The sequence below is a fragment of the Cnephaeus nilssonii genome (assembly GCF_951640355.1).
Source record: "Cnephaeus nilssonii genome assembly, chromosome: 21".
Classification (NCBI taxonomy): domain Eukaryota; kingdom Metazoa; phylum Chordata; class Mammalia; order Chiroptera; family Vespertilionidae; genus Cnephaeus; species Cnephaeus nilssonii.
Window position 1 is genome coordinate 15034071 of NC_137092.1, and position 25298 is coordinate 15059368.

The 25298-nt window shown below is 53.4% G+C and overlaps 1 protein-coding gene across 4 annotated transcripts in view; it reads right to left on the bottom strand.

Moving 5' to 3' along the window:
* Positions 1-7892: 7892 nt before the first annotated feature.
* Positions 7893-25298, bottom strand: part of ADAR (adenosine deaminase RNA specific) — a 40007-nt gene continuing 22601 nt past the window's right edge. For 2 of the 4 annotated variants that reach the window (XM_079760803.1, XM_079760802.1), the window contains exons 2-15: positions 23064-24523; positions 20912-21095; positions 20167-20315; positions 19489-19633; positions 19171-19361; positions 14218-14443; positions 13794-13965; positions 13373-13466; positions 12706-12828; positions 12336-12466; positions 11873-12055; positions 11430-11542; positions 10961-11088; positions 7893-10823 (exon numbers count right to left, since the gene is read on the bottom strand). In XM_079760803.1, coding sequence (XP_079616929.1) covers positions 10586-10823; positions 10961-11088; positions 11430-11542; positions 11873-12055; positions 12336-12466; positions 12706-12828; positions 13373-13466; positions 13794-13965; positions 14218-14443; positions 19171-19361; positions 19489-19633; positions 20167-20315; positions 20912-21095; positions 23064-23806 — 2820 coding nt within the window. In that variant the 5' untranslated portion in view covers positions 23807-24523 and the 3' untranslated portion in view covers positions 7893-10585. The remainder of the gene's footprint in view (positions 10824-10960; positions 11089-11429; positions 11543-11872; positions 12056-12335; positions 12467-12705; positions 12829-13372; positions 13467-13793; positions 13966-14217; positions 14444-19170; positions 19362-19488; positions 19634-20166; positions 20316-20911; positions 21096-23063; positions 24524-25298) is intronic. The other 2 variants (XM_079760801.1, XM_079760800.1) reach the window with 2 other exon arrangements.

Genomic DNA, 25298 nt, shown 5'->3' on the forward strand with positions numbered 1-25298 from the left:
TCTTTGGGTTCCTCTTGTTTGGGACTCTCTGAGCTTCCTGGACTTGTAAGTCTGTTTGTTTCACCAGGTAGGGGAAATTTTCTGTCTTTATTTCTTCAAATAGGTTTTTAATATCTTGCTCTCTCTCTTTTCCTTCTAGCCGCCCCCCCCCCCCCCCCCCCGCTAATGTGAATGTTGGTACGCTTGAAGTTGTCCCAGAGGCTCCTTACACTTTCTTCATATTTTTGGATTCTTTTTTATTTTTTCTCTTCTGATTGGGTGTTTTTTGCTTCCTCATATTCCAAATCATTGATTTGATTCTTGGAATCCTCTACTCTATTGTTGAATCCCTGTAAATTATTCTTTATTACAATTAGTGTATGCTTAATTTCTGACTGGTCCTTTTTCATGTCTTTGACATTCTCATTATAAGATCTTTGAAGTAACCTTATAACCATGGTTTTGAACTCTGTATCTAGTAGTTTGCTTGCTTCCATTTCTTTCATTTATGACATGTTTCTTTGTCTCTGCATTTTAAAAATATATTTTATTGATTTTTTACAGAGAGGAAGGGAGAGGCATAGAGAGTTAGAAACATCGATGAGAGAGAAACATCGATCAGCTGCCTCCTGCACACCCCCCACTGGGGATGTGCCCGCGACCAAGGTACATGCCCTTGACCGTAATTGAACCTGGGACCTTTCAGTCCACAGGCCGACGCTCTATCCACTGAGCCAAACCAGTTAGGGCTGCCTCTGCATTTTGGCTGCTTCCCTGTGTTTGTTTCTGTGTGTTAGATAGAGCTACTCTGTCTCCTGGAATTGGGGGAGTGGCCTTGTGTAGTAGGTGCTGTAGGGCCCAGTGGCTCAGCCTCCCCAGTCACCTGAGTGGGCACCCTAGGTGCACCCCTGTGTGGGCTGTGTGCACAGTCTTGTAGTTGAGCCTCGATTGCTGTTGGCGTCTCTGGGAGGAGTCGACCTCCAGGCCAATTGGCTGTGAGGACCAGCTGTGAGAACAGTGGGAGAGCTGCTGGGCTAGAGCCGGGTCTCGGGCCTTTTATCGATAGATTTGGGGCACGTGGTCACCAGCTGCAGCTTGTCTGAAGCCTGAGGCAGGACAGGCTGTTCTTGTGGAAAAGCTGCTGCAAACAGCTTAGGGTGAGCCTGCAAATTGGATGGGGCGGGGTCTCAGGGAATCATTAGGGCGGAGCAAACAGTGTTCTCCAGGCTGATAGAGACTCCAATATGCCTGCCAGTCAGCCCTGCCACAGGGGAGGTCCCGGCACCGGGACCATGACCCTTGCGAGCACCCCTGTCTGGGATAAAGCCGCCCCGAGTTCCTGCCCTGATGCCAGACAACCCATTTCCTCCCCGTGTGTCCAGCGCTGGAGCTCAGAAGAAGCCGACCGTGTAAGTTTGTGCGCCGGCCCTTCACACCTGGGATTCCAGCAGCCTCGGTGTCCCTCAGCCCCAGCCCCCGGTGGTTTTTTCAGCCTGTAGTTGCGTGGACTTCTCTCCCCAGCTCTGGAACGCTGGGCTGGGGTTTGGTGTGGGGCTGGGACCCCCTGCTCCTCACAGGCCGCCTCCACAGAGACCATCTCCCTCTGGATTAAAAATACAGCACACACGGGTGTGAGACCGGCCGGTCCCTCGCCTCCCCGACTCCTACGGGTCTCAGAGTGCTTTCTTCGTTACCTTTCTAGCTGTGATGAAAAGTAGGCCTTCCGTTCAGCCAGCTTTCGTGGTGGTTCTGCATTTCAGCTGTGATTTTGATGTGGTTGTGGGAGGCGGCGAGTGCAGGCGTTTATTGGTGGGCTTGGGGCGCGCTGTCACCAGCTGCCGCTGGTTGGAGGGTTTCAGCGAAGTCTGAAGCCCAAGCCGGGACATCTTGGTTCTCCTCTACCCCATCTCTTTCTCGAACAAACCAAGTCGCCCCAAACAGGGCCCGTGTCTGGGGGAACTGAGAGCTGGAGGGAGTGCTCTGGGAGTCTAGCGCCAAAGTTGGCAAACCGCGGCTCGCGAGCCACATGCGGCTCTTTGGCCCCTTGAGTGTGGCTCTTCCACAAAATACCACGGCCTGGGCGAGTCTATTTTGAAGACGTGGCATTAGAAGTTTAGGTTTAAAAAATTCGGCTCTCAAAAGAAATTTCAATCATTGTACTGTTGGTATTTGGCTCTGTTGACTAATGAGTTTGCCGACCACTGTTCTAGCGGGTGGGTCTCTCTGGAGCATCTTCAGGTGGAACTGGCCTTGGCCCTGACCTCCCTTCTGGGTCAGCTCCTCCTGATGCAGGTGTGCTCAGGGCTCCCTGCTGACCGAGGCCTTCCTGGTGGTGAGTGTGAGGTGTCCCCAGTGCCCTCACCCGCCGGCCACAACAGGCTTCAGACAGCTCTCCGGGGGTGGGGGTGGGGGGTAGTGTCTTGGCTCCATGGAAACGCACTTCTCCTAGAACAGCACATGGAGAGTTGCCAGAACGATGCCTGGCCTCCCCTCAAACTCGTAGCCCTAAGGAACCTGAAACAGCGACTGGAAAGGAACTCCGTCTGCAGGGTTGGTGTCTCCCTCCGAAGGGAAGGGTGCTGGCCGGGGGCCCGCCAGGCTGGCTCTCCCAGGCTGCTGGCCCGTCAGCGGCTGCGGCTGGCTGCCCTCGCTTTAGTCCTCCCCCCGGTGGCTGTTGTCCGGGGGAGCCAGCAGACGGTGCTAGAGGGACTTGGAGAGCAGCTCCTCCCGATCCTCTCCAGATACAAAAGGAAACCGAGGCCTGGAGACTCGTTGCTGCCTGACCTTGTACAAGCACCTTACTCCAATTTGCTCATCCTCATCTGTAAAATGGGGGTGAGAGAGTGGGCTGGGGGCTGCAGCAAGGAAGAGAGGGATCGACGTACATGAAGGGGCTAACCAGGCAGGGTCCCTGGGCAGTGCCATTCCCTCCATCTCTGGCTTCAGCCCTCTGGGGACCATCCCAGTGGGGAGGGCAGAGGAGGGGCGAGGAGGACGCCACTGCGAGGGCCAGAGGGCCAGGTGTTACGTATCAGAGCAGGGTCTGAGCCCTCCAGGCCACGGGGAGCTTTGGAGAACCAGGTTCTCCATTCTCGGGTCTTCTGTCCTCGTCCCTTGGTGTGGTCTGGGCAGCGCCTTGCCCCTTCCTTGGTGGGGCTGTTTCTAGAGAGAATCCGGTCCCCGGCTCAGCGCTGGGCACGGACCAGAGGCCCCACATCTGAAGAGGGAGGAGAGACGCCGGATTGCAGCCTGAGTGAGGTGGCCTGGGAGGGGGGCAGTGAGGGAACGAGTAGGGATGGTCTCCATCAGAAACGGCAAGACCACCGGCGGCCTGAGAGCCGTTTTTGTCTGAAGAGAGCGCCTGCAGACTCTGCTTTTGACAGTCGGCACTGCAGCAGGGGGACGGCAGCTTCCTGGGCGCGAGGGAGCTAATACGGGAACAGCTGGTACCACGTTATTGGAAATGTAAACGCAAATGAGACACGGGCAGCCCCAGCTGGCATTTTCTGCAGAGCAAGGCTGTGCGGAGGGAAGGCTGTTTCCCTCCGAGGAACTAGGGGTGCTCTTGGGATTTGGGGAGCTTTGACGCCCGTTTGGTTTCCTTCCAACTGCAGTATTAACTACTGTTTACCACGGGCTTCAGAGGCACTGTCTCCTTCCTCACCACAGCCCTGCCGGGAAGGGGCCCGTGGACAGAACACGGGGCTCAGAGGCCAAGTGACAGCTGCCGAGCAGGGCTGGGCCCGAAACCTGACTCACGGCCCCGGGTCCGCGCGCTCCCGCGGCTGAGATGGGGAGAAGGACAGTGAGGGGCTCTCAGGGTCTTTTCTGAATTCATTCCCAAGCCAGGGTGGGCCCGGGTCCAGGTGTCACCCTCGGCTTCTCGGCTGGTGTCACAGCCTCCCACTCACCCACCAGACTCGACAGAGGACAAGCAGTCACCTGTTTTTTATTTTTAGTTTTTTTTTAAATGTAAATACAGATTTATTTGTACCCACACCAACGAAGAAAAGCAGTCTTCTGACAGATGGAGGCCATTAGATGCTTAGGTAGCTGACTCTGGGCCCCACTACAATGGGGAGACTTGCTTTGTTCCTTCAGAGGTTGGGGCGACAGTAGCCATCACTCGGCAGGCTTTTTCAGTGGGGCTTCCTCCTCCTCTAATTCCTTGTGATGGACAAGCCGGCGTTGCAGGCAGTTAGTTACTCTTCTGTCCTCCAGGTGCGTTCCCCTGAAGCATGAGGCAGCGTGTCCTTGTTGGCAGAAGCCTGGTCTTCGCGTCTAGCAGCAGCTCCGTTAATCGGCTCTCCAATTCCAGAGCAGACGCTAGAGCTTGCATGCCGGTGCCCCAGTTCTCTCTCTCAGGCCTCAATCCCCGGGAGGCAGGTGGTACTCTCACATCCTCTGAGATCGGAGGAATCCCTTTCCATGTTCCCTCTCCACCTCAGCTTGATTTTCAGTGCCTGTGGCATCACGAGGTTCTTCTGGGGCTCCCATGTAATAACAGGCCACAGCGAGGTGGGCATCACCCATGTGCAGCTCACAGATGCCATGTGATTCATAGCAGCCCTCCATGCTCAGAGAGGGGGTGCTGGGCTGCCATCACAGCTCTAGAGAAAACCAGGCATAAACAGTGCTCAGCAGTCAGCTTTTAATCTTCATCCCAGCAGGTCCAAGAGGTCAGTGTGATAGTCACATGGTTCCTAAGGGGCTGTAGGTCCAGGACACCTCACTGATCTGCCCTGGGTGCCCATCTCCCCGACATGCCTTGCTTGGCCTCCTTTGTCTGTGCTCCTGGTCTAACCCACTCCAGGCCAGACTCATTAGGAACTCAAGATTCCTTTTTTTTTTTTACTTAAAAAAAATCTTTATTGTTGAAAGTATTACATATGTCCCTCTTTCCCCTCCTTACCCATGGACCTCCTTCAGCCACCCCCCTACTCCTGCCCCAGGCCTTTACCACCCTATTGTCAGTGTCCATAGGTTATATATATTTGCATACAAGTTATTTGTTTGATCACTTCCCACCCGCCTACCCTCCCCCGCCTTCCCTCCGAGATTCTGCACTCTGTTCCATGTCTCTGGATCCACTCCGTTCATCAGTTTATTAATTAGATTCCACATATGAGTGAGATCATGTGATACTTGTCTTTCTCTGACTGGTTTATTTCACGTAGCATAATATTCTCTAGGTCCCTCCATGCTGTCTCAAAGGGTAAAGAGATCCTTCATTTTAACTGCAGCATAGTATTCCTTGGTATAAATGTGCCACAGCTTTTTTATCTACTGATGGGCACTTGGGCTGTTTCCAGATCTTAGCTACTGTAAATTGTGCTGCTATGAACATAGGGGTGCATACATTCTTTCTGATTGGTGTTTCAGGTTTCTTAGGATATATTCCTAGAAGTGGGATCACTGGGCCCAACGGAAGTTCCGTATTTAGTTTTTTGAGGAAACTCCATACTGTATTCCATAATGGCTGCACCAGCCTGCATTCCCTCCAGCAGTGTACTAGGGTTCCCTTTCTCCACATTCTCGCTGTCATTTGTTGATTTGTTGATGGTAGCCATTCTGACAGGTGTGAGGTGACACCTCATCATCGTTTTAATTTGCATCTCTCTGATGATCAGTGACTTTGAGCATTTTTTCATATGTCTCTTGGCCATCTGTATGTCCACTTTGGAGAAGTGTCTGTTTAGGTCCTTTGCCCATTTTTTGATTGGATTGGTGTCTTCCTTTGCTAAGCTGTATGAGTTCCTTATATATTTTGGATATTAACCCTTTATCAGATGAATCATTGTTCTCCCAGACGGTGGGCTCCTTTTTCGTTTTGTTGATGGTTTCTTTTGCTGTGCAGCAGCTTTTAATTTTGTAGTCCCATTTGTTTATTTTCTCCTTAGTTTCCTGCCCTAGGAGATGTATCTATAAACATATTGCTATGAGAGATGTCTGAGATTTGCTGCCTATGGTTTCTTCTATGAAATTATGGTTTCCTGACTTATATTTAAGTCTTTTATCCACCTTGAATTTATTCTTGTGTATGGTGTAAGTTGGTTTGTCTAGTTTCATTTTTTTGTATGGATCTGCCCAATTTTTCCAACACCATTTATTGAAGACTATCTTGTCTCCATTGTATGTTATTGCCTCCTTTGTCAAATATTGAGCATAATGGTTTGGGTTGATTTCTGGGGTCTCTGTTCTGTTCCATTGATCTAGATGCCTGTTCTTGTGCCAGTAGCAGGCTGTTTTGATTACGGTGGCTTTGTAGTATAACTTGTTGTTTGGTACTGTGATTCCTCCAACTTTGTTATTCTTTCTCAAGACTGCTGCAGCTGTTTGGGATCTTTTTTGGTTTTATATAAAATTTTGGAGTATTCTAGATCTGTGAAATACGCTGTTGGAATTTTAATAGGGATTGCATTGAATCTGTAGACTGCCTGGGATAGTATGGACATTTTAATGATGCTAATTCTACCAATCTATAAACATGGTATATTCTTCCATTTGTTTATATCTTCCTCTATCTCTTTTTTCAACATCCTGAAGTTTTCTGAGTACAAGCCTTTTACCTCCTTGGTTAAGTTTACTCCTAAGTATCTTAATTTTTGTTTGCAATGGTAAATGGGATTTATTTTTCTTTCTGAGAATTCATTATTGGTGTATAAAAAAGCTATTGATTTTTGCATGTTGATTTTGTAGCCTGCTACATTGCCAAATCCATTTATTAAATCTAGTAGTTTCTTGATGGAGTCTTTAGGGTTTTCTATGTACAATATTATCATCTGCAAATAATGAGTTTTGCCTCCTCCTTTCCAATTTGGATGCCTTTTATTTTTCTTCTCGTCTGGTTGCTGTGGCGAGGACTCCCAGTACTATGTTGAAGAAGAGTGGTGAAAGCGGACATCCTTGTAGGAACTCAAGATTCTTGTAAAGACAAGCTGTTTCCAAAGACATCTTGTCTGTTCTATTGGGGGGCAGGGAGGACCCAGGTTGGCAAATATGGGAAAATCAGAGAATGCTGGGAAAAAGCGTCATGAGGTTAAAGACAGAAGAACCTAAAGAGAAGTTCAGTGGAAATTGTGCAGTTAGTGTGATTTGCTGCCTTCCAGTCTGTTCGTTAGATGGAAATGAAATGACCAAATGGCTGGGCCTGTAGGAGACAGAGCCCAGACACAGCTCCTGGGGGGCAGGGCAGAGGCGGGTGCCGGGGCCTCCTCTCACAGTCCCTGCGCTCTGGGAAGTCAGGGCTGTAGTCTGCGTGGAGGCCAGACCTGCTCCCGGAACACTGGTTTGATCTGGACCCAAATCCTGGAAATGGCATTACATTGTGGGCCTCCTAGATGAAAGGCAGGGTGAACAGCACCAAGGAAAACCCTGTGGTCCCGCAGGGCAGTCAGCTTTCCCGCCTAACAGAGGTGGGGTGGGGGTGGGGAGGACAGCCCACAGCCTGGCACTAGCCTTAGGTGGGTAGGAAACTGCCCCCTTTCTCTAAGTCCTGGACGCTCCATCCCTCCAGGTGGAGCCAGGGGCTGCCTGAGAACAGGACAGCGGCGCTCGGGGTTCCTGGTACACCCTGGCAGCAGACACGCAACCTTCCCTGCGTTTAAAGCTGTCTAGCTCACCCAGCACCATTTCAACAGACTGAGCAACACCCGGATTTCTTCTGGTCCTTACTTAATGTGCCCCAAACATAAACATGTCCTCCCCCCCCCCCCCCCCCCCGGCTCAGCTGCTGCATCTGTGTAATGGGTGAGGAAGGAGGCTTTGCGGTGACAGCCTCGCCCTTGTGTCCTCCGGCTTATCGTTCTTAAAAGGTCAAGCATGAGTCCTGTAGAAATTCTGGACTAAATTACAACGTGGCAAGTGGTGCATTCTCTTTGAAATTCAAGACGAAGAAATATTCTGGATGCCAGCTATGAAGTCAAAGCAAATGGCCCGCCTCCTGAGACGGCCACCCAGCCAGTCCTGGTTCAGGCGGCACATCCCTGCAGGCGAAACACCTTGTGGGGCGGGGTGTGGGGGAGGGAGGGGTGGAATTCTGTAGGTAATTTGTGATACTGTTTCATGGCGTATTTTCTTACCCTGGGCTTTGAAATCTTGCCTATCAAGTCTCTGGGAACAAGACATTTAAGGGCGGGCTCTGATGGGGTGTGGGGGGAATACCTGATGTACCTCACGCCCGACAAGCTCAGCTCCCAGGTAGGCGCACTGAAATGGCCCCTTTCTGCAGGCGGGCATGGCCTGCTCCCCAAGTGTCAGGTGCAGCTAGTGCTGGTGCCAGAAATCCCTCCGTCCCCACTCTCCCCTCCCCCAAGAAACCAAGACTTGAAGCTTTCTACCAATTCAGATTCTTTATTTCTTTATTTACTTAGAAGGAATGTATAATGTTAGTCACGTATCAGGGAGACACATAAAAGCGGAATTTAAAAACTGACTGCAGCCTCATCGCACCCAAGTCCAGGCTCGGGCTCTGCCCACTCTGTTCTCGGAGTCACTGCTACGACCCCCAAACCCGACAGAGTCCCTTCCCAGTGAGTAAAGGAAATAGCGTCAAGCAGTGACAATTTTTACAAGTGATTACTCAAGGAATGCACAAAGCCACAGTTCAGACAAATCAACTACAAAGATCATTTAAAAAAAGAAGGGGTGGGGAGAAGGGGGTCCTGCTTGTTAAAAACAAAGACTGGACAGGAGGGTGAGAACACTCTAGGGGGGCTCTGCCTCCTGTGTGTGTGTGACCCCGAGGGGCACGGGGTTCGGCCGTGCAGGGCCTGACACAGGACGGTTTCCAGCAGACACGGGGGCGGGCTGCCTTGCTCTCTTCCTACAGCAGAACCCAAACACTGCAAGGTTGCTGGACAGGAGCCTGGGGTGAGCGGGGCTCTGGTCTTCGGCGAGCCCCGTGCTCCTGGTTGAAGAGCTGAGTCGGAGCGCTGCAGGAGGTCCCAGTGCCCAGAGGGGCCCATGGTCAGAGGCACAGTGGGCGCCGGGCTCCAGCCTCAAGAACCAGGTCGGCTGCCTCGGAGGCAGGACCGACCCATGTGCCTTCAGCAGTCAGAGGGCCGGGGTGGGCAGGCGCCTCCCTCCCGAGGACAGCACTGCTCCCCTGCCAGCTCCTCGGGACACCGGGGTGTCCCGTGGAGATGTCCTCAGTGCACCCGTAAAACTTGGGTTTTCGCATTTAGTCAATTTTGGGGAACAGTAGCCACAAGCAAAGTGTGAATGTGGATGTATCCAATGCTGAAGAGGTGGGACCGATGGGAGTTCACTAGTCAGTAGTGTGCGGGGCGAGGGAGGGTGAAAGGTCGTGTGAGGCTGCTGGCTCAGCATGTTCACAGGTAAAGATAGAGGGAGCCTCTAGAGCAAGCATGTCAAACTTGTGGCCAATGGGCCGCATGCCTCGTAAACACGCGTTTGACACGCTTGCTCTAGAGGGAAGGGGCGGCTCCGGGCTGAGTGGCAGGGCCTCTGTGCTTCTCGGGAGCATGTACACCGCCTGACACGGGCCCAGAGCCAGGCTCCAGAGGCTGACGGTCTGACCACAGGCTCAGTAGCTGGGGTGTGGGCCTGGGGCTCCACCTCACAGAACCTGAAGACAACCTGCCTTCCAGCTACAAATGCAGGCCTAGGTCAGCCCCTAAGACCCCCCGACAGGCAGGGAGAGAGACCTCAGCTCTGTGACCTGCCCCCCACGACCTTCGGAAGCTCTCCGGCAAGACAAAAGCACTTGAAAAATTACCTCTGAATCTAAATCTGTGCAATTACAGGTTACCTGTAGCAACGACCAGTAAGACTCAGCTCTTACGGCATTCTTTTAATACTCCTAGTTCACCTGCGTTCCCTGGGCTTCCCCAGGTGTCGCTGTTGAGGGAGACCTGCCAGGTGGGAGAGTGCTGTGACCACGTCACCTTCTGCCTTATTCCCGCCGAGGCCCAGCAGAGGCGCTCTGTCCCGAGCCCTTGCCCCCACTGCAGGCACGTTCCTAGGAACGCGTTAGGAGGAGGGCAGCGGGGAGCCTGCCTGAGCCCCGGGAAGGGCCTGTCACCCCCTCAGCTGTCTCTAAGAAGCTCTGCTCCTTCCGGGGCCGCAGGGCCCTCCTGCTCTGACCCTCGTGGAGGAAAAGGAGAAACCGGACCCGGGAAGGACCTCGAAGGGCGGAGGGGCTTGCAGGATCCGCAAACGAAATCATCAGTCCCTGACGTGACTCACGGAGTTGACTGGAACCTGATCAAGACCTCAAGAGGCCAGGGTCGCACACTGAGGGGCGGGAAACGGAACCCCCAAACAGAACTGAGGAGGACATGGGCTGCGGGTGCTTCCGCGCTGGTGGGAAGGAGACCCCTTCTCTCTCCCATGTCTCTACCTCTCTGCCTGGGAAACGAGAAGGGGCCTGGTGAGACCTGGCCTGGTGTTCCCCAAGAAAGCAGGATAGGAACCCCGAGGTCTCAGGATCACCAATTGTGGTTCCGTTATAAAAAAAAATGGAAGAGAGAAGGAAAAAAGAGAAAAAAATTAAAAGAGACCCCTTGGCTAGTGTGAGGAGGAATGCTACGACCTGCCTCTCGCCCCCGTGTGAAAGGCCCGCCTCCCATCAGTCCCGGTCACACTAGACTGGGCAGAGGTGGAAATTCTTTTCCTCCTGAGGTTTGCTTATCCAGTTCCCATAGCCCATGTCCTTCAGGCCTTTTTTGAAGTAGTTCTTGGCTATCTCGTATTCACGGGCAGCTCTCTTGGCCTCACCATAGGAGAGTTTAAGCAGATCCCTGCGGCCCCGGAAGGAGCAGAGCTTCTTAAATAGGAGGAAAATGTTCTTTTTGGAGACCCGGGACAATTCATTCCGTGGCCTGGGGAAACAGAAACGTTACTCAGCCAGGACCGGAAAAGGAGGGCCCGGGGCCGCCGTGGCGGGTGGTAGCTCGGAAGCCTGGAGGTTGGCAACCTCGCCGTCCCTGCGAGTCATTCTGTGCTCCCTGCTCCTTACCCGTCCACGGTGCCCCTGGTGCCGTCCAGGATCTCCAGGTCGTAGCCGTCAGCCAAACACCAGTTGACGCTCGTCTCCTTGGTCTTCCCGGACTGCCTTTTGGAATCATAGACGCTGACCCGGCCAACCTAGGAGTCCCCGGAGCAGCGGGAGAGAACGGACACCTCTCAGGAAAAAGGTTCTGGAGAGACCCAAGTGTCTCCGAGGGCAAAGGGCGTGAGGGCTCGGGACCTTGCCCCTCATTTAGGTAGGATTCTACGTGGCTAAAACTCTCGGCACACTAACCCCACTTTGATGGAAATTAATTCCAGACTAAAAGGAGGAAAGCTGTTGGCATTCCAAAGGAGAGAAGGGTAAGTTCTTGGGACACCAACTAAGGCTCCCCTGGCCACACCGGGCTGTTCTGCTCTGCGGACAGATGGCTTGGAAGGAGAAAAGGGCGAGGGAAAAGCGGACGGGGCTCTAGCACCTTGGGGTGGTTGACAACAAAGGGATAGCGCAGTCCATTCTCAAACGCACTCCCATCTCTCGTCACACGACAGCAAATGGCACGAGTCAGATGCCCTTGGCTGAAAAGGTAACCTGGGTATGAGAAGAAAGGACACATTTGGCGCCAGGAACTAACTGGAAAGGCTGCGGGCCGTGGAGATCAAGAAAAGGAAGACACCGCAGTTGTGGCTGCTGTGTTCCAGGGACTCATCCGGAAGAGACCTGCCTGGCATGTCCCTCACCTGGGCTTGCTGCCTAAACCAGTCTTCCCACCATGACAGACGGACGCTCAGAACCAATTACTGACTCAAACACACTGTGAAAGTGGAGGCATCGTGCCAACTCCTGACAACGAAGCATGCGGTTTGCTGAGCTCTGGGCCCAGAACAACAGGTTGGTTCTGGCTCCCAGGATGGCCCTTACCCAGTGTGACGGACTTGAGGTACACGGGCTGCAGGAAGTGGGTCAGCAGCGCCCCTTGCAGGCCCAGCACGTTCCAGCGGAGGATTTTGTCGCTGCAGGACATGGTGCGGAGTCTCTCCCCGAGCCGGATGCCGTCCCACGTGGGCACAATGTCACTGGACTCCACTGGGATCGTGCCTTCCCCTGCATGAGAGCTTGGGTCAGACCCACGGCGGCCTGCGGTGGTCTATCCGTTCCCATGGCTGTAGGGGCAGGAACTGGGAGGCTGACTCCCACAGTTACTTCCAGCCCGGCTCTCCGAGTGCAAGGCACCTCTGCCTCCTCTCTGATCTCATCTTCCTGCGCACATTCCCCCCCGCACCCCACCTTCCCTCTCCCTGCAAACGGGACCCTCCAACCCCTGCAGTTAACGGCAAAACCCCGGCAGCTCTGCCCGTGTCCCGGGAGGAGGCGGGCCACTCACCGTTCTCCACCTTGGTGCGGAGCTTGCCTTGCTTGGGGTTCTCGAAGACGGGGTAGTGGCGGTCTGTGCTCTCCACCGCGCGGTCGCTGCAGGACTTGTCAAAGAGCGCACCATCCCCGCACGGGGCCGTGCTGCAGGACAGGGCGCCTGTTAACACTCGCCCGGCGGATGCTGCTCTCCCTTCCCTGGGCTCAGAACTGTCCCATGAGGCGGAAGCTAGGGACTTTTAGGGAAGCCTGTCATGGGAGACATTCCATTCCAGGTCCACACAGAGCGGAGGGGGGCCATTGAATGGACTGTTCAGGGACCAGGAGAGCATTCCACACCCGCCCGCAGCTGGCAGCCCGCTCCAGCGGCGACGGGCACAGACCTGATGTAGAGGTGGAACGACACGGTCTTCTTGATTTGCAGCTTTTTCCCTCCCTTCGCGAGCTCAAATATGCTGTCCTTCGCCGTCTGGGGGTTGTACTTCATCAGCTCGCTGTAGAGAAACCTGCAGGAGGGAAGTCGGGGTGAGAAGACAGCTGGATCCTGGGGAGCAGCTGCTTCTGTGACCTGACCTCCAGGAAGGAGAAGCCTAATGTGACCCTGTCAGTTTCTCGGGCAGAAAGGCGCCGGGAACTCCAGGGGCCTCAGCATTTCTCAGAGCCACGTCAGCCTCTCGGGTCAGGCTCATTTCTGCCCCGAGCTCCCGCTCCGGCAGGAACCGGGGTTCCGGGCAGAACCAGGGCTTCTCCCGGGGCCTCCCCGTCGTGGAAGGAGAGGTGACTGAGGAGGCAGCTGGCGGGCCAGGGCTGTTTAAAGGTCCTCACGCAGAGGGGCGGCCTCCTCATCCGGAAGCCCAGGGCCAGGCCATTTTGTGCCTTTTTAAAAAGGCCCGAAGCAGAGCGGGCCGAGAAAGCGCGAGCCCGTAGCAGCCGCCGAGCCGCGGTGTCGCCTGGGTCCCAGGTGCACAGGCTGCTGCTGGGGCCACGGCCTGCCCGTCGGGGGTGTCAGAGCCGCCGGGCGGGCGGGAGGTGCTGGCCCCGACCGCTCACCTGATGAAGCCCCTGCGGGAGATGATCTCTGCGTGGCAGTCGTTGACGGTCTCGCCCTTCAGGCTCAGGGAGTCTCCTTTCACACAGCGATTGCCTGGAAGGCACGGGAGGACGTGGGACACTTCCAAAGGACAGGACGACGAAGAGGGGGGGCTGCTTGTTCTCAGGGCCTCACTTTATCCGATCCCGACTCCCCTCCTCCCTTCCCTGGGGGATGAGCATTCGCCCCCCACTCTGCATGATCTGGAGCTAAACTATCGTCTGTTCCCATCTTAAACTCGCCCCCGGGGACTCCAGGAGGGAAGGACAGGACACCCTTCAGGCACCGTGTGTGTGTGTGTGTGTGTGTAGGGGGGGAGGGGACACCCTTCAGGCACTGCGCGCGCGCGCGCGCGCGTGTGTGTGTGTGTGTGTCACCGACCTGTGCCCAGGCTGACCACGACTCCCAGGTCTTTGGAGTCTTTCTTCATGATGATGGCAGCCAGGATCTTGCGGCCAAGCAAGGAGGGCTGGAAACTGTTGGTGAGCGCGTTGAAGCACCGGTGGCTCAGCATGGCGATCTGGTCGTGGAAGGTGCTGCCGGTGAGAGGGAGCTGCGGGGACAGGAGGCCGAGTCAGGGCCCCAGAGCCGGTGCGGCCGCCACGCCTCAGAGTGGGCGGGAGAGCGCGCTCACTCGACAGTGAGCCGTCCGGTCCCCTCGCAGGCCCAGTGTCCCGTTCCGCGTTCTAGGCGGCTAACGTGAAAGCCCAGGAGTAAGTCACATACTAGCGACTGAACGCTACCTCCACCCAGAGAGGAGCTGGCTGGACCCCAAAGAAGAGAGCACAAAAGTAGACGTCTTAACTGTCTTTGGCTGTGCATCTGGGGACCTCGAGAGGAGGAGCATAGTTCTTCTGAGAGTGGCCCCTGTCACTGGGGTTACCTCTGTGAAACCCATGCGCTCTGCCTTCTCGTTCTCCCCAATCAGGACGCGGAGAGCGGCGTCCGCTGCCTCCTGCTTGCCTTGTTTCTTGCTGTGCGCGCAGACGGCTGGGAACCAGCGACCCCCAACTTTTGCTTGGTAAACAAACCTTTGGGAGGAGAGGCAGGGGACAAAGACAAGCATCTGAACTTGCCGGCAGTCGTAGGAAACGCAAGTTTTGCTTAAGATGCAGCCGACCTAAGGCCCCAGCCCTGCCCCAGCTCTCCAAGGCAGCAGTGCCTGGACTTGGGACGGTCCTGGGTCGCAGTGTGATTTTTGCTGATTCAGGTATAACCTGGACTATCACTGAGGTCAGAATGCCACGTCTGCCTGAGACCAGGGAACCATACTTTCATGAGGAGCCGGTTTTCGATTCCTGGAAGCCTGGGGATGGCTGTGGGGGACGGAGAGCACCTTGGCCTGTGACTCTGCTTACTGTAAAGGGCTTGAGTAGAGCAGGGAGGTGGGCAGTACCGTTGCCGGCCCTGGGGGGCCCTCCCTTTCTGGTGGGGGTCTCACACACATAGAGGGAAGAGCAGGATGGAACAAAATGGCTGGAGCGTCTATCAGACCAGAGTTCAAGAATCCTAGCTTCAAGCACCCTAATCTGCGGGTGAGGACCCTGCTTTGGCTAATCCAACTGCATATGGGAAAGGCTTCGGGATCGAGGCAGGGCAGCTCAGGCGCTAATGGGAACCGAGCTTCTCGCTATTCCTTGCTCATCCAAGGCACTGAACGCCTTCACTCCTATTGTGCTGATGCCAGAGGTGTGTGCCGGGCGGCGGGCTGAAGTCTGGTGAAGGAGAGGGGGCGGGGCTAGCCATGTTGGGTCTCTGCCAGGTGAAGAATTTCATGACTGTTCATGTGTTTGCACATATATCATATATGTATCTGTGATAAAATTTGTGAATTATGCAGTTAGAATCCTTAGAGCCGCACTGTCCCAATAAGGTAGATACTAGCCACAGGGAGCTATTAACTTTGATTAAAATTCAATACAATTAATAATTCAGTTCCTCAGTCACACTAGCCACATTTCAAATGCTCAATAACCACATATGGCTGGTGGTTAGACTTTTTAGCAAAACGCTGGGGACAAAGCTCCACTGGAATGAGTTAAGAAAGTGAAGACAAAGACTACAAATAATTGAGAGGTCTGGCCGGGAGGGGCGCAGAGAGCTGACGTGGGCGGAAGGGGGTGCCCAAGTCGGGCATGGGCATGTCTACGGGCTGCCGGCAGTACCCAGCCTGGTGCCGAGGGAGGGAGGAACCGGAGGAGCGGACGAGGGAAGGGGCCCAGGCACAGCGATGGAGGAAGGAGGCTTCCCGCGGGCGGTGCAGACAGGCGCACAGATGCAGGGAGGGAGGCGGGTGTGCTGATGGTGAGGTGAAGTATCTGTCCTATGACTATCGCTATTTTCTCAATTAAGTGTGAATTAAGATCACCACTTTAGAGTGAGGAAGAGGGATTTTGGTGGAAATTTGAAGAAAGAGGCAAAGGTCTGAAGTGGTTTTCTCGAGCAGGAAAGAAAACTCAGTACAACATTGCAGCAGGAAAAAGGCTGGGAAGAGGGAGGCGGGGTGGAGGCAAGTGGCAGTCCCGCACTTAAAACCTTTCAATGGCTTTCCCCGGCTTGGATGGCAAAAGCACGATGCCTCCGAGGCCTGTGGCCTCCCCGGCCAGGCGCCCCGTGCTGCCTGCTCCGACTATCTCCTCCGCCTGGAACCCCCCACTTCGCCCTTAATCTCCCTCACTTCTCCGCGAAGCCCCTCCCCTCTCCTGACTCAGTCAGGTCCTGCACGGAGATTCTCATGCACATGCCACTCGAGCCCTTTGTCATACACATCGAACATGAGCGCTCACATTACTTTACGTGACTATTGATTACTACCTGGCTCCTGCACTAACAGATAATGTACTCCACAAGTATTGGCTGCATGACTGAAGTAGGGAGATCAGGTGACTCCTGCCCTGGGTTCCGTGAGAGAAGACAGTGCTTAGCCTAGAGGGTAACTGGAGCTGGAAGGACGAGGAAGGGATTTGGGAAGGAAACTGTAGCCATAACAGAACTAAGGATGGGAGTGGTGTCACTCACGGAGACGGAAAGGCCAAGGGCAGAGAGGGAGCGAAAATCAAGAGTGCTGCTTCTGAGAGGCCTGTCCGAGAAGTGACAAGCAGCTGGATCGAGGAGGCTGGAGCTCGGAAAAGGTCTCCAGCATTTCGATATTAAAAGTCATAAGCCATAGCCGGGTTGGTTCAGTGGATAGAGCGTCGGCCCGTGGGTTTGATTCCAGTCGAGGGTGCATGCCTCGATCCCCAGCCCGGCCGAGTCCCATGCAGGAGGCAACCAATCGATGTGTCTCTCTCACATGGATGTTTCTGTCTCTCCCCTGTCCCTCCCACTTTCTCTAAAAATCAATGGAAAAATATCCTTGAGTGACGATAAAAACAAACAAGAAAGGTAAAAAAAAATTAGTGAAGGTTGCCAAGAAGGATAGAAAGGAAAAAGAGAGGACCCAGCATGATTCACATTAAGGAGGAAGTAATGTGTGTTATTGTAACAGACGTCCAATAAATGCAGCTTCTAAATTAGTATTTCCCCTCGGTGCAACCTTCCTCCACTCCCCAGGGGCCACAGTGTGCACCCGGTCCCCACAGTCCCTTGCATTCACCCCCACTAAGCCCCGTGGAGTGCTTACGTGTCTGCAGGACAGTCAGGGGCCTTTTCATATCTTTAATCTAGTTCACAGTGAGTTCTTAGGTTCTGAGTGAATGGCTGAGTTGAAGCCTAGAAGGGACTGTGTGGAAAATTTTACAGAAGAGAAAGAGGAAGTGGACTAAGCCTGCCACAGATGAAGGAGGTTAAAGAATGAGGCGAGTGCGAAGGGTGTGAACGAGGAGCCGCACCCCTTTTCTGAGGTGGCTTTAACAGAGGGTGGAGCCCCATGACACATCCTAAATGCGTCGTGCCCAGGAAAGGACCTTTTCTGGCCCCTCAAGGTTGACTGTTCTAAAGTGGGGTGCACGCTGGTCAAAGTACTAGGTTGGTTTTGTGTGTTAAACCCCCACCCAAGGATATTTTTTTCCATTGATTTTCAAAGAGAATGGAAAGGAGGGAGAGAGAAACATCAGAGAGATACATCGATTGGTTTTTCTCCTTTGATCTATTAATATGGTAAATTATGATAAATATCTGAACAATAATAATCTTTGCAATGCACTGATGTGCCATTTTTCACATTTTAGAATGGCAAAGATAAAAATGTTGATAATGCCATATTGGTCATGGTGTAGGGGAAAAGCCATTTTTATATATGGGGTGGGGCAAAAGTAGGTTTGGAAATTATTCATATGGGAATAATACAATAATTAATAAAATAATAATATAAGAAGAAACTCTGTGTACTCACAGCTATAAACCTACTTTTGCCCACTCTGTATTGTTAGTGTAAGCATAAACTGGTATAATTCTCACTGGAAGAAAGTTTGGCAATATTTTCCAAAATTTTGTATGTACATAAACAAGTTTGGAAACAATCCAAGTAGTCATCAATAAGGGCTGGTTAAATAAGTCATGATAAACCTGCGACATTGGAACACTGCATTTTGTAGCTATATACAAAGAATACAAAGTAACATGGAAACTCTCCAAGGGAATACTGTTTTAGGTAAAAAGCAAGCTGGAGATCAATATATATACTTCCTTGTATTAATATAAGGATACTATGAAAGGGTACACAATAACAAAGTCATTACATGTGGGTGTGTTGGGTGGGTGTACGTGTGTGTAGGTGAGAGTTGGGCCAAAGGGAGAATGAGCTTTATATATTTTTTTATTTTTAAATCATTTTAATTTGGATAGTCTATTACCTATTAAAAAAAAATTTTAAAAAAGTACACGACCCATGTTTGCACATGTAAGCAGACATACAGTAGAAGGACAGTTACTGCAGGAGTGTTTTTAATAGTAAGACCAAAACCAACCTAATGTTGTTGGAAGTTGGTTAAATAAATTATGTAAGGGTGGGGGCTTCGACAGTAGCAACGTTCTCTTTCATAAATTAGGTCAACTACATGGGTATCTGTTTTAGAAAAGACCTTCCATATCTCTGGTTTAATAACAGCGTCTACTCAATGAAATATTATGAAGCTGTGCAGGAGTCGGACAGATCTATATATGCTGATTTGTAATGATCCTAAGATACACTGGTAAGGAAAGGAGTCAAGGCATGGCAGAGAAGATATGTTATAAACTTATTTTTAAAACAAAAAGAAAAACATGCTAATATATGCATGGAAATTTCTAGAGGGACTCAATCAGTTGGTAATAGTGTATGGGGAGTGTGGGGAGGGAACTAGAAGTCTGAGTTAGAAATAAGACTTTCGTTGCATACTTTTTGAATCAGCTTGAGTGATTTTCTTGAAAATTAAAATTAGTTAAAATTAAAAAGGATAATACTCATTAGAAAAGTGCGTATACTCTCAAGATGGCTGATCGTCTAGGGCAGGGGTGGGTAATCTTCTTCTGCCAAGGGCCATTTGGATATTTATAACAGCGGGCCATACAAAATTATCAACTTAAATATTACGTTGCTATGAAAAGAGCTCCTAGGTTTATTAAATTTCGAGTTCCACCCGTAACGGTTGCCTTGGCAGGGCCAGACCAGATGATACAGCCCGAGGGCCGCATGCTCCCCACCCCCGTTCTAGGGGGTCATGGAGACACGCTCTCCCTGCTCTCATTCACAGCGAATGCACCTCCTTCTCCCTTGGTTACAGGTGGACCACCCCCCCTCCCCCGTGACACACGCTGTAGTCAGGACAGGAACACTCACTTGGGCTCGTGAGGAGGTCCGGACTGGTCAACCAGCTTGAACTCGGCAGCAAAGCCGTGGGAGCGGGCGTACTCCAACAGGCCGCCCACCGGGTTGGTGTTCAGGTATCTGACGAGCTCGCCGATCTTCCGAACCTTGTTGGGCATCATAGATTCCAAGTTATCAAATGATTCTGTGCTGGTACCTCCGGACTGGAAGAGAATTAGCCAAACAAAGAGGAACCGTAAACAGTTAAGGAAACCGAGCGACTCCTGGGCAATCCTAAGCCGTCCTGCGGCTAAACACGACCAGTCTCCTTTGAGTCGGGAATGACCTCACCTGGTTATCAGAAGACGCCGAGTTGGTGGCCTCCTCGTGCAGGGCCTTCATGGCTTCCTCGGCAGCCATCTGCTTTGCCGCTTTCTTGCTGGGGGCACTCACGGTGGGGAAAGTGTGGTTTCCCATTGCAACACAGTACTGGAACCTGGCAGGGGATGAGAGGGTTAGGGTGGCTTTGAGGGAGGGGTTACCTAGCCTTCGTCAGGCGGTCGTCCTTCAGGACTTGCCATTTCCTTGCGGCAGTCACTTCGGCCTTGAAGAGCCGGTGCCTCTCTCCCTCCTCCTGCCCCCGGCTCTGAGCCTGGCTGACCCCAACTCCACATTAAGCATCAGCCTAGCTTCACCTCCTCCTCCTCTTGAACATGCAAGTCTGCAGAGCCTCAGAGCAGGGCCTGCCAGGTATGCCCAGGTCTTGTACCGATTTGTCCCACCACCAGGAACCTCCAAGCCGTGCACCTCCCTAGTGCTTGGTCCCTGCTGCGCCCTTTCGATTCCTAGTCCCAGATTCTCTGCTCCACAAGCAGCAGCCATGCCCTCACGGCCCCCCATCTTCCACACTGACAACGGGAGTGACTGCTCCGTGAAATGATCTGCCATCGCGGAGGAGGCAAGGAAGAGCTGCATCGCTCTCTTTTTTTGAGAAAACCTCAGCAGAGATACATGATACGAGAGATGTACTTGGGGTCATGGGCAGGGCCTTCTCTGGATAGGAGGCGGAATTCGCAGGAGCTCCCCAACTTGTGCACACACTCAAGCAATGTACTGACGGGGTTCTTCCCGGATAAGAAGGAAGCTGCTGAAGGGGGGGTGGACTGGGACTCTGCAGTCTGCAGAAAACGAGAGAAGAAAAAACACAGCACAAATAGTAAGAAAATGTTGGCTAGTCCATCACCGCAGAGGGACGGGGAGGGAGAATTTCTTTCGGTCACTACACATTCAGGGCTGGTTTCCAAAGGAAGAGGGCTGTGGGATTCTTTAAGCATCACAGGAAAGGGTGAGTTAAAGGTTCTGGGTCTCTTAAAAAACATTTTTTTAAAAAATTAATTTCAGAGGGAGAGAGAGAAACATCAATGATGAGAGAGAACCATTATCAGCTGCCTCCTGCATGCTCCCTACTGGGGATCAAGCCCACAACCCAGGCATGTGCCCTGACCGGGAATCGAACCGTGACCTCATAGGTCGATGCTCAACCCGAGTCACTGGGGCCTGGCGAGTCTCCTGTCTTATCTGCGAGAGGAGATTGGACTTGGTAACCTTTCATATCTCTTTCAACTGGTGAGGGGGGTGGCTGAGGGCACAGCAGGCAGCTGACTGAGACACAGCATCAGTTGCGAGGCCGAGATTGCCTCTGGAAGGCCAGTTAAAGCCCTGCTCCTTCACCGACAGGAAGGTGGCGGACACCTGGCCGAGGGCGGACACCTACCTTCTCTGGCTCTTTCTCGAGGGAAGAGTAGTAGGATTCCTCCGGCCTCCCGCTGTCCTTGGCTTTCGCCTCCTCCAGCAGGATGGTCATGGCTTTCGTGGCTGCGTCCTGCTTGGCCACTTTCTTGCTGCCAGCTTCAGCCGGGGGAAACTCTCGGCCGCTGATGACAACTTGGAATTTAAATCTTGATGGAAAGTGATTAGATGTGTGAACACGAGTCTAGGCCTCCCTTCTGCCCTCTCCAAAGAGATCTGCACCCTGCGATTCCTGCCACTCTCAGGGGCTTTTTGACTTGCGGAGGGAGACATGGAGGGCAGGCCAGGGGCTCCTGTCCTTCGGAGGCTCAGCCTGTCCCTCCTTTTCAGAAACAAAGCAGCCAGTGACTCTCTCCCCATGGCTCATTAGAGCAAACAGCCACAGGTGACAGGAGACTAGTTCAGGGACACCCACCATCTCTCAGCAATGACGAGATAAAGTCTATAAAACTGATGAGCTAGAGTCACCATTACAGTCTTGTTAGCAACCCAGCCTTCTTCCTAAAGCAGCTGCGCAGACTGGCCACCGCGAGGGCAGGTCTAAGGCAAGCGGAGGCTCTTACAGCGCAGTCTCCCTCCCAGACACCTACAGGGACCAGACACCTGTCACTTCTCGGGGCCTGTTTCTGTCCCAGCCTACCCACAGGACACACCACTCTGATGGTTTGTTTTGAGTCACTCTATTTGAAGCCTGGGATGAAAGGAATTGCCCTGTTATGTAGAAAACCAAAAAGCACTTGTTCTAGGCCTCTGGATTGCGCTTAGACTTCCTTTGTTCAAGCTTTTAAATTTGTTCAGCTCTTTGCTCAATCTGGGATTTCATTTAGAAAAAGTAGGTCAAATTCTTATTTCCTGGGTCTTCTGAAATATGTGAATATGGCACCAATGTTTCTTACAGCTGGAGGCCAAAGAAAGGCTAGCCACCAAACCCACTGCTTGTCCCCAACCCTGGGGACAGAGATGGAGGACGAGAGAGCATGACGGCCGCCCAGTCTCTACCCCAAACTAACAAGCCAGCCCAGGCCCTGTCACTTTGGACAGACACATGCCCTCTCCCTAACAGCTCTCCCGCAGCGCCATCGCCGAGTCATTAAGACGGGCACAGGGAGGGAACGGGGAAGCTGGGCATCCTGCCCCTAGCAAACCGCCTCGGTTAGCCTCTCCCGTCCTCCCCAGCAGGTGTGCAGCCACTCAGCGCCAGTGGGTTCAGCTCTCCGCCGGGCCGGGCCCTTCGGCAGCTCCCTCTTGGCCTGCATGTCTTCCTCAATCTGCCCGCCAGCCTGCAGGAGCCGGCCAGCTGTCTGAGTGAGGTCACTTCCGATTTCACAGCTCAGGAGCAGCAGCACGTGCGAGCCCACCCATCCGCGCAGAGGTGTGTAAAACCAGAACCCCACCTCGGCAGGCAGGCAGCCTTGGGCGCGCTACACCGTCCTTTCCCTGCGCAAAGGGCGCGGGGGCGGTTCGAATCCACTGCTGCGGGCAGCACAGGCCGCCCTTGCTCTGGTGTGCAGCCTGCCCCTCCCACCCGCTCCTGGACCTCCCTGGGACGTAGATGGGGACAGCGGGAACGGCACAGAAGAGGGGTGGCAAGGGAGTCACTCTTCATTACCTCTGGCCTTAAGAGGCAGACATGACATTGATGCACGAACGCTAACCATTTCCCAAGAAGCTTCATTTTAGCCAATGGGGTCAACCTTCCCTTTGCTCAGCCAGGATTCTGGCTGGTCTGAGGTCTACATTCCTTGCTCACGATCTAGAGCAGGGGTGGGGAACGTCCGGCCCACGGGCCGTATGAGGCCCTCAAAATCATTTGGTCTGGCCCTGCCAAGGCAACCACAGGCGGGACTCGCAATTCAGCAAATCTAGGAGCTCTCTTCATAGCGACGTAATTTATATTAAGCGAATGATGTTATAAATACCCAAATGCCTTTGGCAGACAAAAGGTTCCCCAGCCCTGATCTAGAGTTAGGGCCAACAAGGGTGCGTTAGCCCGTGGGCAGAAAGGAAGAGGGAAAAGTCGGAGGCCACCACACAGCACTGCTCACGAGTCAGCCAACTGTCAGGAGCAAGAGCGCCTGACCCAACCCTGGGTGCACAGAGTTCCTGGGGTCTCTTACCGAGGTTCATGGGGTGGTCCGCTCTGCTCTATGAGGTTGAACTCACAGGTCTGACTAGCGAACTGAGCATATTCTAACAGCCCGCTGATGGGGTTCTTCAGCTGGCACTCGGTCAGTTTCTTGTAGGGTGAACACCGTGGCAGGCCATGACTGTAGAAGGAGGGCATCTCCATGATGGCGCGAAACTCGCCTGGGGCTGTGTGGATACTATTCAAGTCATCTGGGATGTCATCGGTGGCCCACTGGCCATTCTCAAAGTCAACATACCCTGGTTTTGAGGGGCCATTGTCACAAACAGGTGGTTTCGGTTTCACAGGTTCTGGTGGGACCTGTGGACTACTTTCTGTCTTGACGACCGGCTCCTGCCCATTCTCCATGTTTTCTGTGGCGGCTGCGTTGGAGGCGTCTGGCGCGGGTGAGCTGCAGGCGGGTGAGCTGCCGATGGGCGAGTTGCAGGCGGGAAGCGCTTCCTCGGTTTTGGTCTCCGGGACAGCAGCTGGAGTGGCTTCGGGAACACTGTTCGTGTTCCTCTTCGTTTGTATCCTCTCTCGCTTCCTGTCCGTCAGGTACCAGATCGGAGGGGTCGTCCCTTCCCTGTACACGTCCCCCTGCCTTTCCAGGTCAATCAGTACGGCATTGACGTCGCGGGCTTTCGAGAGGCCGATGTTTTTAGCCAAATTCAGGGCGGAGGACTTGAACACGTCGAACAGGTGGTTGCAGATGTCTTCCTTGATCTCGGCCATGTCTAAAGGCTCAGGGGGCTCTTCCTCTTCCAAGTCGGACGTGGGGTTCCTGCCGGCGGGTTCCCAACTGGGGCCCGAGTTTGGGGCTCCCTGGCTCCAACAGTCAGCGGTCGCTACTTGGCTGTGCTGGTTCAGAGCCTGAACGGAAGTTGCAATTCTCCACAAAGGGGGCGTTCCCGCCTCCCTACGCAGCGCACCCCTCTCTGCCAGGCAGTATAAGATGCGGTTGATTTCCTTCTTTGGGGCCTGGAGCTTCCGAGCCAGGTCATGTGCTGTGGCGGCCTTCCCCTCGCCACGCTCCTGCAAGAGCTCTAAGACCCTTTGCTCCTGATCCTGGCTGATGCTCAGCGCCTGGAAACGCGAGGAAAGCCGGTCAACACCTCCCCATGGCAGCAGCCCGCCACGTGGGGAAGGAGGCCGGAATCCTCGGTGGAGTACCTGGCTTCGGAGAGGCGCACCCCTCGGGACACCCCAGATCTCCTGCGGCCAGCCTCTGGCAGGTGGTCCTGGAAACCTTGGCCAGGGTTCAGGGAGGAAGGGTGACGGTGGTGTTTGCTTTCCAACGAGGGGTACTTCTGGGAGCTGTCCCCTGAGAAACGCTATTTGCTGAAGCTGGAAACTCTGAGGGTAAGATCCGGGCTCTGGCTGCTGGTGTCTGCGCTTGCTGTGCTCATAGCCTTGAAACGGACCGGGGTAGTATCTGCCGAGAGAACACCCCTGCGGAACGAGAAGGTGAAAAAGGAAGTGAGTGAGGACTGCAGTGGGGAGCCTGGCCCTTCCTCCTGCGGGGGGTGGGGGAGGAGGTCTGCCCCCGATTTCTAGTGGCTGGGGACCCAGCTAGGATGGCTTGCCCACCTCCTAAGCCCTGCTGCTGACCCGCCAAAGGTAAGAGAGGAGTGGGAAGCGAACACACAGAGCTCGCGGTAGCAGCCCGGCCGCTCCAGCAACCTGACTCATTCTTTTCCCTTTGGCAGAATTTTATTATTATTATTTTTTAAAAATATATTTTATTGATTTTTTACAGAGAGGAAGGGAGAGGGATAGAGAGCTAGAAACATCGATGAGAGAGAAACATCGATCAGCTGCCTCCTGCACGCCCCCTACTGGGGATGTGCCCGCAACCAAGGTACATGCCCTTGACTGGAATCGAACCTGGGACGCTTCAGTCCGCAGGCCGACGCTCTATCCACTGAGCCAAACCGGTTTCGGCTCTTTGGCAGAATTTTAGGGAGCTGACAATGAATCTTCCACTCAGCAAAACACTTACCCTTTAAAAATAAAAACAAATAAATAAATCTTTTCTTTCCAAAAGGAACAAAAAGAGCCCTAGCTGGTTTGGCTCGGTGGATAGAGCGTCCGCCTGTGGGCTGAAGGATCCCAGGTTCGATTCTGGTCAAGGGCACATGCCTGCGTTGAGGGCTTGATCCCCAGTAGGGAGCGTGCAGGAGGCAGCCAATCAATGATTCCCTCTCATCATTGATGTTTCTCTCTC